This window comes from Bradysia coprophila, unplaced genomic scaffold (genome assembly GCF_014529535.1).
Source record: "Bradysia coprophila strain Holo2 unplaced genomic scaffold, BU_Bcop_v1 contig_138, whole genome shotgun sequence".
NCBI lineage: Eukaryota > Metazoa > Arthropoda > Insecta > Diptera > Sciaridae > Bradysia > Bradysia coprophila.
The window spans coordinates 1502073-1514869 of NW_023503409.1; the positions used below are offsets into that span (position 1 = coordinate 1502073).

At 34.8% G+C, this 12797-nt stretch overlaps 2 protein-coding genes across 2 annotated transcripts; both read right to left on the bottom strand.

Moving 5' to 3' along the window:
• Positions 1–612: 612 nt before the first annotated feature.
• Positions 613–2472, bottom strand: LOC119073333 (UDP-glycosyltransferase UGT5-like). Its single transcript, XM_037178727.1, has 4 exons — positions 1559–2472; positions 1268–1490; positions 981–1200; positions 613–923 (listed from the first exon to the last, which is right to left on the bottom strand). The coding sequence occupies exons 1-4, from the start codon at positions 2399–2401 to the stop codon at positions 629–631; spliced, it is 1581 nt and encodes a 526-aa protein (XP_037034622.1). The 5' UTR covers positions 2402–2472; the 3' UTR covers positions 613–628.
• A 2677-nt stretch (positions 2473–5149) lies between these two features.
• On the bottom strand, positions 5150–6052 carry LOC119073176. The gene is made up of 2 exons (XM_037178483.1): positions 5921–6052; positions 5150–5662 (listed from the first exon to the last, which is right to left on the bottom strand). Exons 1-2 carry the CDS (start codon positions 6050–6052, stop codon positions 5150–5152), a joined length of 645 nt encoding a protein of 214 aa, XP_037034378.1.
• Positions 6053–12797: the final 6745 nt, after the last annotated feature.

The window sequence follows — 12797 nt, forward strand, 5'->3', positions numbered from 1 at the left end:
AAAAATGTATGAAGAAGTTTGTCCAAGCGTATCACAGTATAATCAATATGTATCGTCTGTTGTTTATTTGTCTATTTTCTGGTGTTGTTTGATAGAAAATCTTTTACTTCAAAAGTTTAAACGAAGGTTTTCCTACACACGAGTACATTTGGAGCCGCTACAGCCTCTTATTCTGTCGATGTTATTCTAAGAGGTGAGAAGACCCATAATTGTCCAAAAAAAAAGAATTTTTCTGGCGTTTCTAATGGTGATTGTATGTTAATGTGCAACAAAGATGTAAAGTTTCGTAACAAGTCTCTATTACTAAAACAGCAATATGCGAAAGATTTAACTTAAAAATTACGCTGGAAAACGTGCCTGGTCTAACCTTTGCTGTTGGTAAACTCGAATAAGTTACAGTCATCAAACTGGTTCTGTTGATTCTTGAGTACACTTTTTCATTTATAACAGAGTCAGAGGTGATCTGACTTACACAATTAAACTGTTCCCATTTAAAATATCGAAAAAAAATCGAATAGTCTGATGATAAAATGAGCTGCGACGCTAACTTGTGATATTAAAATAAAAATTCACAATTTTCCCAATGTTCTTGTTAATGAAACACCACCATTTAGATACTAACCGTTCTTTATTGGAGCTTCTTTGCCTTCAAACTATTTTGTTTTGTCCGCTTTCGCGCTGAGAAGCACAAAAGAAACTTTGCACTTTTGTAAATTGCGAAAGCAGTTATTAATACGATTGTGTACACAATTAACCACACATCTAGCAATCTCCTTTGCCACCAACTAATCGTCATAGATGGAGATTTTAAATGTGTAGTGTCGTGGTGCAAAACGTACTCTATCCACCAAGCTGCTGAGTCCACGGAGGAAATTGGTTGAGCTTTGGCTCGTTGAGAAACAAGTTTCGATGTGTTTTTGTACCTATAAATTCACAGCATTATACGGAATCTTTGATAGAGCGAATAAACTTTGTCGCACGTTTCATTGAACATAATCTCATGTAAAGCGAATTGAAGCGATTCCTGCGTGATTTCCGATAATTCCAAGTGAAATCCAACACCATGGCGAGCAGCATTTTTTGCCAATATTGGCTGGTCCCACCAAACTGGTATTACAATCATGGGCACCGCATGGTATATTCCCTGTTGATAACTCATTGCTCCGCCTTGTGTAACAAATCCTTTACACTTGGGGTTAGCTGTTTCACAAGGACTTCTTGTATTTCTCTATCTTAGCATTTGCTACAATTGATTTTAGGAGTTTACCTAGAATCTCCTGCTGAGGGAACCATTCCATTGTCATGACATTGTTCGGCATATTATCAGGAACTTTGCCGTCCCATTTCCATAGGAAGCGCACATTTTCAAATGAAGCAACAGCGTCGAAGAAACTTTGTCTCAATCGTGCCGGTAACCTATTGACGTCCACAATGCTGCCAAAGCTTATGAAACAAAAGTTATCGACTGGTTCTATGAAATCTTGGATCACCTGGATCGGATTTTGAAAAGCTCGGAATGGAAGTTCATCAATCTACTCTTCTGATGTTAAAAAATTACCTTTGGCAAAATGCCATCTGTATACCTCACATGCATTCCTCCGACTTGGACTGCAAATGGTGGTAGCGCACGTGGATATGTATACGGGAATCGCTCATTAAGCAGTAAAAGTTCAAAATTTTGCAGCAACATTTCTAATGGCGGCACATCCGTGCCAACATGTTTTTGGATTAAATAGTTCATTTTACGAAGTAAGTACCAATGATAGCTTGCATGCGAATAAAGTGCATTTAACGTATAAAATAAATGGTCAGGAACGAGCCAATATGGACTCTCTAGTTCTAGACTTGGCATCCATTGAGATTCTATTGGCAGTCCCATCGACTCTGCCTCGAAGTTGCTCAATGCACCGCCAGTATTTAGCCAAATCATCTTGGCATTCATTTTATATGCTATCACAGCTGTAAGTTCTTTACCCGGGAAATCTCCAACGACCAGATCGAATTGCTTCGTTGACACAAATTCCAAAAATTCTTTATTACTCAAAAAAGCTTCCGCGGCGTTTATTAGAACATCCCACCAAATTGTTCCCTTCTGCAAATGCTCGTAATGTCGTCCTTTCAAACGTTCTGCAACTGCATTGACTCCTAGTTCAACATTCTGTTCGAGAATCTTGACATACGGTTCTACTAAATGTATTTCAGTTATTCGTGGATCCAACACTTCCGGTTTTACAGCTGCCAAAAATGAAACATCATGACCTAGATCAGCTAGTTTAACTGCGATCGGTTGCATCGCAAATCTGTGACTTCGACTTCCGAATGCAATAACAAATAGAATTTTTTCTGACGCTATCAATTCTATTAACCCGAATAGTAGCCATAGTATCAGCTTTACGTACATACTCAACACCAAATTTACCTTTAATTAACAACTTATGATCAACTCACTAATTTGCTGTGCGATGCCGTACTGACGGATTAGAAATTGAAATTCTTGTTTAGACAAATTCAGGGTTAATGATGTCAAGCGCTATCACTTATTGCTAGATAATGCGGCAGGGGATATTTCAAAGAAATCAAGTTATAAAATATGACTTTTTTACATAATATTTATTGTTCGTTGTAAAACACTATTAGGTAGAAATTAGTCGAAGTAGAAATTACTTTTCATTTTTTTTTCTTCAAATTTTGAAGTATTTCCATGAAATGTGCCCTGTGAATGTGTGTTACATTCACATTTCATTGAATTTGTTACAATAATATGTCTGTATCGGAAACTAGTTTCATTCATACAGGCATTCCCGAGTGGAAATAATTTAAAAGTAGAAATTAAATGATTCAAAACCATCGAACACACGGGTTAGGTTCAAGAAGTAAGACAACACAAGAAATTTACGCAAGACTGTATCAGAGTATATTTCTACTCGGGCGTCTCTTCACTCACATTACAAACGACTACCTTTAGATCTATTAAGCTGATGGTATTTGCTTAATGCAAATTAACGCAAAATTGTCGTTTTCTTAAATATAATATCTTCTTTCATTCAAATATTTTGTGAGAAAATGTTATGTAGCTAGTTTTTATATAAACAAAAAATTGCCGTATAACGCATCGATCATTAACAACGGCTCACCACAGTTCGTTTCACGCGATGATGGAAAGCGGCCGAATGGTGTAACTCTCGCGCCTTGGTCGAAAGCCAAACGTTTAGTCTGGGATGTAACTTGTGTGGACACATTAGCAGCTTCATATTTAAATACAACCAGCAAAAAGGCAGGCTCAGTAGCAGAACGAGAACGCGCCTGTAATCACAAACTCAGTCTCTATACACAAATCAAGGCTTCCAATTTTCTTCTAGCTGGTCTAGCTTTCGAAACTTTAGGACAATGGTGTAAAGAGACGAAACAATTCTTTCACAAACTTGGTAATATGCTTATTGAAGAATCGGGTGATATTCGCGCCAAACATTTTTTGTGCAACAAAATTTCTCTGGCGATACAACAGGGGAATGTTACCAGCATTCTTGGAACACGCCCATCCAACAATCAGCTAGATGAAGTTTACAAATTATAAAATATGTAAATACTCATCACATATAAAATGATCATGCGTTTTCGGTAAAAATAAAGAAAAATTCTAATTAAAAATTGCTTACTTACTAGGTAGTACTTAAGCCTCGACTTAAGCATGTGATGCTTGTGAGTATGAGATAAGTATATGGTAGAAACAAAAACGAAAAATTCTACCAGAAAACATTTTGAAAAAATTTAAATCTATCCGAATGGTTCATTTGTTCGTATTGAACACAGAACAGATAAAAATTAAACACCAAATGCTTGTTAGAGTACAACTACATACATTATCCGATGCTCATAATCTTTCTTGAATGTCTAAACGTCTATCTGTAATGATATCTTCGTTTAGCAGGAGTTTATCAGGGATCAGGATTTTAGGTTCAGTTAAACCTGAACTGCTTTATATGTTTCATTTTTTTTTTGTAGAAAACTCGGAGTTGTTCAATTCAATTTCATTTAATGTCAAATTAATTTCGACATCAATTTGATGTCATCATCAGTGGGCTGAAAACATCGTTACAATAAGGACACATTTTTTCATTGAAAATTACAACGCAATATCCTACCTCGAATGTTTACAAACTTAGGACTACCATTGACACATAAGTGTTTTGTCAAAATTCTTTCCAATGCTAAATTACAAAACAAAACATTAAAACGATTCTCAATGAAAACACTAGCTTAGCGATAGTCACCTACTTAAAACATCGGTGGTCACGAATAAACAGAATAATCGGTTAAATCCTACGGTTGAATAAATTAATTTAAAATAAAAGATCGATGGTCGATTAGCAAAAACAAAACATTAACTGACAGAAGTTTAAACAAAGCAAAAATCCTGAATGAGTCATTGATACCAACTAAAATGGAATGATAAGAACTTCTACATCTGATTAGTCCGTTTGCTTATTCAGACTGTTTTTTGTCTTTTTGACCGCAATCATCTCTAGAATATCTCTTTTCTTTTGGTTAGTCTCACGGCACACAATCTTTACATCATCCCATATGGTATGTGACAGGTGTTGACACAACGCACTATATGACTGTTGTTCTTGATGCTGACATTGTATTTGTGTTGGTAAATCCTGTCTTTCAGAAGCTGCAAGGTTTGTCCAGTGTATTGATAGCCACAAGTACACGGAATGCAATACACCAAAAAGGATTGATGTAATTTGGGTGTCGGATCTTTCAGTCTACTGAAAATCGTTCTTTTCAGTGTATTATCGCCTTTTCCAACCAGCAAGATGTTATCTTTGCAAACAGTTCTGAGCTTTTCAAACCTTTAACGTACGGTACAGCAACAATCGGTAATTTTTCTTTTTCTTTCGTTGGGTCTTTTTTGGGTTTACGGAACTTTTCTTGAGCTGCGAAGATCAAATTTTCGACCAACTTTTTCGGGTAAAGATTCCTTGCCAAAGTTGATCTTAAACAAATCCAAATTCTTATTGTGGAATTCCGGTTCAGACACTAAAAAAATCTTCTCAGTTAATAAGGTGACAGTGTTCCGTTTGTACGTTGACGGTAAATGCGATTTAAAATTCAAGTAGCGTCCGGACCAAGTATCTTTATGATACTAATCGATTTTGATACTTCGGTTGTGTCGTATGCACAACACTTCCAGAAACGATATTCGTTGATTTAGCTCTTCTTCCACTGTGAATTGGATGTGCTTGTTGTATTTGTTAAAAGCATCTTTCATCTCGTTCACTTTGTCAGCTGGTACTCCTGTTATTATATCATCAACATAACGCCAATAGAATAGTAACTTGAATGGCAATTTCTTTATGACGTCATCCTCCAGAATTTCCAGTACTAAATCAGCGAATACTGGGCTAGCTGGTGATTCCATCGGAGAGCCGAAAACTTGACGATAATATTTACCATTGAATTGGAAACAGCATTCCTCTAGAACCATCGTTGAGCCAACAATGAACTCATCCTTAGGTAGGTTGGTGATTTTTTTGATTTTAGTCCATCGTTTGTTGACAGGTGATATCACCAATTCTTTCGGAATATTCGTGAACAGGGAGATAACATCTAACGAAATCAAAACGTAGTTTGGTGGTAATCTCACTCTACGAATTTTCTAGACCAATTCCGTTGCATTCTTGATACTTCTAGGTGATTTACCGACGACGTTCTTTAAAATTTTTGAAAACATTTTTGACAGGTTGTAAGTCGGTGACCCAATACTTGCCACTATCGGTCTGATCGGATGCCCATTTTTGTGTATTTTAACAAGCCCATACATCTTAGAACAAATTGAATTGTATCGTCGGTACCATTTTCCTTGACCTTCAGTGATGAATTGATTGTCTTGCCAATGTGTAAAAAGTTTATTTACTTTCTCTTGTATCGTTGGATATCGATCCAGTGGCAAATATGTTGACGAATTATTCAGCAGAACCGACATTTTCGATTCATAATCGCCCCTATTCATCAGAACGGTGACGTTGCCTTTATCCGCAATCCGCATTCAACACTAGCAAACCCGGATTTTGTTCTAGGAATGTTTTGGTTGCCAAATGATTAGATTTGATAATTTCATCAATTGTGCTGTGTTTCGTTGATAATTCATGTGATATTTTTCTCTATTTGAACTATTTTCCTAAAAGTATTTTCCTCAACATCTGCCACTTGTGACGCAATTTTTTTCTAAAATTTTCTATCTTAAATTTTTTGGTTCAATTTTTTGTTGATTACACTTTTGCGTTGAGGCGCAAAATGCGTCACCCTCAGCGATATCAGTTATTTTGTAAGTAGAAACAAGGACTTGCGTCACACTTTCACCCTTTAGGGTTTTTTGGCGGATATCAGTTCTTTTGGAAGTTTAGGTGTAAGGGTAACTTTTTTTTGTAAGCAACTCATGTCGACAACAGCTCAAATCCGATGGAAGTTTGGAAGTGCCAGAGGAGTCATCTCTCATCCCAAAATTTAGGAACCAACCTTGGAACACCTTACTTATATCGACAACAACCCAAATCCATCGAAAAATCCGATGGAATTTAGGAAATGCCAGAGGAATCATCTCTCATCCTAAAATATAGGAACCAACCTTGGAACGCCTCACTTATATCGGAAATAACCCAAATCCATCGAAAAATCCGACGGAAGTTAGGAAATGCCAGAGAAATCATCTGTCATCTCAAAATTTAGGAACCAACCTTGGAACACCTCACTTATATCGAAAATAATCCAAATCCATCGAAAAATCCGATGGAAGCTAGGAAATGCCAGAGCAATCATCTCTCATCCCAAAATTTAGAAACCAACCTTGAAACACCTCACTTATATCGAAAATAGCCCAAATCCATCAAAAAATCCGATGGAAGTTAGGAAATGCCAGAGCAATCATCTCTCATCCCAAAATTTAGGAACCAACCTCGGAACACCTCACTTATATCAAAAATAACCCAAATCCATCGAAAAATCCAATGGAAGTTAGGAAGTGCCAGAGGAATCACCTGTCATCCCAAAATTTAGGAACTAACTTTTGAACATCGCACTCATGTCGAAAATAACCTAAATCCATCGAAAAATCTGATGGAAGTTATGAAACGCCAGAGAAATCATCTGTAATCACAAAATTTAGGAACCAACCTCGGAACACCTCACTTATACCGAAAATAACCCAAATCCATCGAAAAATCCGATGGAAGTTAGGAAGTACCAGAGGAATCATCTCTCATCCCAAAATTTAGGAACCAACCTTGGAACACCTCACTTATATCGAAAATAACCCAAATCCATCGAAAAATCCGATGGAAGTTAGGAAATGCCAGAGCAATCATCTGTCATCCCAAAATTTAGGAACAAACATTGGAACACCTCAATTATATCGAAAATAACCCAAATCCATCGAAAAATCTGATGGAAGTTAGGAAGTACCAGAGAAATCATCTCTCATCCCAAAATTTAGGAACCAACCTCGGAACACTTCACTTATATCGAAAATAACACAAATCCATCAAAAAAACCGATGGAAGTTAGGACGTGCCAGAGGAATCATCTGTCATCCCAAAATTGAGGAACCAACCTTGGAACACCTCACTCATGTCGAAAATAACCCAAATCCATCAAAGCACTTTTTCCAACATTCATAATTACTAGCTGAAAAAAAAAATTACTTCTGACACACACACACACACACAAAACACGCTGTTACATGGCATTGTATGGAAACTTCCGGGAGTCCTAGCTCCCAAAAACGCTTGTATACCCCCATTTTTTAAAATCTTATTTTGATCTAGGGACCGAGATTAACCTATAACCAAAATTTCAGGAAAATCGTAAGAAACGTTTAGGAGTTACGAAATCGTCCTTTTTCATAGGAACTAACTAGCTAACTAACTAACTAACTAACGTAGCCAATTTGAGTTATCTGAAAATACGAAATTTTGCTTATTTTCATACAAACATCAATATTTCGAAGTTCAATCTCGGCCAATTTTGAAGCTGCAGTAACGTGTGATAGCTCGTTGAACTCGTATGGATGCCCAGATTCCAAATATCTAAGTTTGGGGGTCGTTGGAGTTAAGGGGGAGAATTCAAAAAGTTGCTGTAAATATGCTCCGCCGCCCTCAAAAATTTTTTGTTAAAACATTTTTGGTAGTGGACTTGCGTCACGCCCGCTTATACTAACGTGCGGGCATGATTCAACTCAGCCCTAAATGGTGGGGGCGTCAGCGACATGTACCTGCCTAGAAGCAACAAATAACTTACCGACTAAGAGTGTAGTGTTCGTTGGTAAATTCAAGCCGAATTATAAAAGTTAATTTTAGTTATAAAATACAATTAATGAAAAATATGAACTTTCCTTTAACTTTGATGCTCGTCTGATAATCTTGACGTGCTTCGTCTAATTACCATTATGCTTTTAAGTATTGCTTAGTAGCAATTTATGTATAGCTCGGTGTTCATTTCGCTTATGCAACTCATAAAATTTAACAGGATTTCGATATAGAAGCGGATGAATTTTTCAAAGTATTAAATTTAAATTGAGCTCATCAATATGCTATTAAGATGAAGAAGAACGATGAAAAAATGTGAAACTAAAAGGTCTCTATCATCAGCTTCATTTAATTTTAATATTGAACATTCAGTCGACGTGAATTAAACGTGATATTTTTTAATTTGATGGATTTGTGGGTACGGGGAAAAAATATTCTCCGATTTTTGTGCTCAACGTTCATTTCTTTTTTCTCTTGTATTTCAAACGCATTAATAATTGCAAGATGTTGGAACTTTCCGCATTTTGCCGATAAAAATGTTATTAACGTTATTACGTGAGAGTTTTATTCCTACTGCAATAATCCGATTATGGATATTTTTTTTACGTTTTATTCGATCAAATTCGAAAAGGAACATTTCTTTCTTCATACTCGTTACCATTACTTTGTATAATAGGCAGACAATGTTAGAAAGTTTCTGACATACCCCAGAAAAGGAAGAGAGATAAAAAAAACTACCGAAAATAAACACATTTTGGGGAAAATAAAACTTTCTTCATGTCATTAGAAATGGCCATCAACTTCACGTCAGAAAAATCACAAGTCTCTTTTTAGTCTGTTGTTTTTTGTTATGTCGAGGCGCATCCAGCTAACTTTGTTACTCATCCACAAAACTATCAAAAAATATTTCTTCGTATTAGTTGGTGTATTATGTTGGCAGTTGGCATTGATACAAAATACCGCTATATACATACAAAATACACAGTCAAAATCGGAGCACGTACCACTCCAAATTCTCCTTGTTTTCCCTCAATGTGTGTGTATATATAGTCACGTCCAAAAGAAATAAAATCCCTTATTTTGATAAACCCTTCAACATTTTTTTTTCTTTGCTTTTCTGATGAAAAAAACGTGACATGAAATGAAGTACAGTTATAATAGTATCGCTCAAAAAAGCTAAATCTTGTTATGCATTATAGCACGACGAAAAAAAAGACGAAGAAGAAATTTAAAGAAAAGACACAGCAAAAGCAAGAGAAGAAAAAAGGAATTAAGTTTTAAAAATGTTTTACACTATGGCTGTCCATTTTTTTAAAGACCTAAGAACATAGTGTTGTCTTGTCGCAGTAGTTGTCGCGCAGACAAATATAATGACAATATCGGAATTAAATTAACAACATTTAGATAAAAGGGAAAATCTTGACAAAATTCAGCTTTGTCAAGTATATAAAAGTAAAGTCTCAGCTTTGTGGAGGAACGAAATATATTTTTTCTATTGCTAGCACTATATTTACTTAAAAAGTTGAATCTTTAAAAATAAAAGGCGAAAAAAGGCAAAAAGGGCAAGAAAAATGTTGAAATAAGTAAATATTATACATTTTAACACTCGCATTAAGGGACTCTTTTTTCTCATAAAAGAATCGAATTTTCTTCTTACTTTTTTTCAGCTTCTCTTGCTTCTCTTGCTATTTCTTGGTGAATCGAATTGTTTATTTGTTCGTTCTTTAGTATACTGAAAGCATTAATAATGACTACGGACTAAAGATGTTTTGTTTTGGTGATTATGGCGCAGATTAAAAAATGCCAAACTAAAGCTATAGATGCTCATCGAAAAAGCGGCGTTAATACAACATATAACTGGTAATGAAGCTAAATATGTTTCCAAATGGAATATTAACGTCATAATTATAGCCTCCATCAACCTCTATTGCCAGTTCTCAAACCATAACTTGTGGTATCCCTTCTAATGTCTGATACAAAATCTATTACATCCTTCGATTTAACAAAACAAATTGCTGTGTAGACTATATAAACCGTACGTTATCGCTTATTTTTGTCATAGCTGTCATTAACAGATGATTAACCGTGTCTGAGAAGCTAATCTTAAAGCTAATGGAACATGGTTACTCATAAACAATTTAAGTCTCACCAGATGATATCCTTTTTATTACTCTTATCTAATCTTTCAGAGTACTGGTGGACATTATGAGTAGGTCACTGACAAAACTGCCAAAAAAAGTTGCCATTCATAAAGATTATCAAATTCTTTCAATCTATATTTAGACATGTTCAGTCACTCTAGCAAAAGTGGTATGTAAATTGTTATCTTCTTTCTTCGACCCATAGAACATCTTACACTTACGAGTGATCAATCTTTGTTTTTAATCTCTTTTTTGATATAATGGTTAACCTCAATAAGAGCTCTAAATAACATAAATAGAGGTAGCAGGTTAAAGTTTGTATTTATATTATCAAAATTCATGTTATTTTTGTTCAAGTGCATTTCACTATCTTCTTACGTTTATCTAGCATAAAGAAATCTGCTTTTATCAATTTTGAAAGAATTTTTTTTAGTCTAACTCATTTTTCTCGGCTTTTATTAGGCCAAGCCTACGAGAAACTACGTGATCTGTGACGTAAAATATTTGTGATCCAAGTCATACTCACATTATTATCATTTAAAAAGAAATGAATGATGAAGAAAACTTTTTGAAAAGATGTTGCCGAATGTGCTGGGAATAATAAATGATAAATTTTATACAACAAATAAGAAGGAAAAGCTCAGATATACACAAAGTAGATTTGACTTTAGGCTAGTCCAATAACTGTTGGATTATTTTTCTGATATTTATTACTTGGTTTATGTGCACAACTCAGCTTTTTATACATATAAGTATGCCATATATACAGAGTTGGTTATATTGTATTTACTTCAGACACTTCAATAAAATAATTCGCATCACTTTTACGTTCGAAGGATGGGGAAATAAAAACATTTCCACTTTCACAACACTCACAGTCAAACAGAGAGAGAGAAAGAGAGAAAGAAAAAAATCTATTTTACTAAAGTCGCCAGGGACATAAGAGATGCGCCCATTGAAATCAGGTTAGATTAACTTAAATTATTTCTTTTCCACAAAGCAACGTTACGACAAGGAAATTTTTATATGCTTCAGATGCTATGCAAATAAGATCTATCAAAAACATATAATCATTACAGCGAATGTCCCCTTTAGGCTAGGATAAAAAATAATCGAATCGAATTGGTGACCGATCTGGAATAGGAAAATAAAGTTTTCTCATACGAAATAAATATTTGTCGGTGATGGTGGATTAAAATCCACATATAAGACCGTTTAGAATAATTCATCTCTTTTTTTTGTTCCCCCCATATTCGATGGAAAAAAGTATTTTATTGTTGTCTGATGGATTTTGTATATTATGCATATAGAATAGTTGTTAGGAAGCTGGTATATAACTTCAGAATGTGTATATATGCATGTGAAAAGAGAATAGAAAAGCATTTAATATAAAACACAAAAATGTAGACGGAAAAAGTGATAGAAAACGAATAGGAAAATAAGAATGATTTTTCTTCTTTAGAAAACTATGGAAAAGAATTTTTAAACGATGGAACATAATGGAGTCTACCAACTTATGCGAATGGTGAACTTTTCGAAATGTGAATGGTTGGGATGTGCACATTATAATATTTTATTCTATTGTATTTTGTGTTTTTTAAGAAGACGCAAATCACATATTCCGTCCAGTTTTGTGTAAATGTGTATAATATGCAGTCGAGAATTTAAATTAAACCACCGATTTCCCGAGGCAATATAAAAATTCCAATGTTTTCGCACTGTTTTATCTGACAGGCCTTAAAATGAGGAAAAACATTGTTGTGTAATGGAGAAATTCCAATTAGTTTTTTTTTCTGTTGTTTCACATCCATGTTTGTGTGTTGTCTACATTTTAAACCGGAATCTTGGAGAGAATGACACAGTCAAAATGTATTTAAATTTATATTTTATTTAATTCACGACTGAAACAATTTTTAATTCAAATTTTTATTGAAATAGTACGCAGCTGAAGCTATCAATTTGAAGTTATATCTTTACCATTTTAAACTGTAAAATATTCAATGAAAATAGTCGAATGAAGGCAAAGTTTCATATACCTTTGAATGAAAAATTTATCTTTCAATAGACGTAGCAGCTCACGGTGTGGTTGAACAAAGTCTAATTAAAAGTGTAATGCAAAGTAATTTTTTCTCCGAATTATTATTAGTAATGATCTCCTGATCATTTTAGGCCTAAAGAAAGAAAAAAGTCGGCGGGAGATTTTTGAGATAAATTGAATTTTATGGAGTGGTGGTTGTGCAGCATGTCCAGATACGAATGTAGGGATCAAGAACAAGGATTTTTAGGTATCTCTATCCTTGTTCTGCCGCCCTACATTCATATCTGAATACGGCATGCTCAACATCCGCCA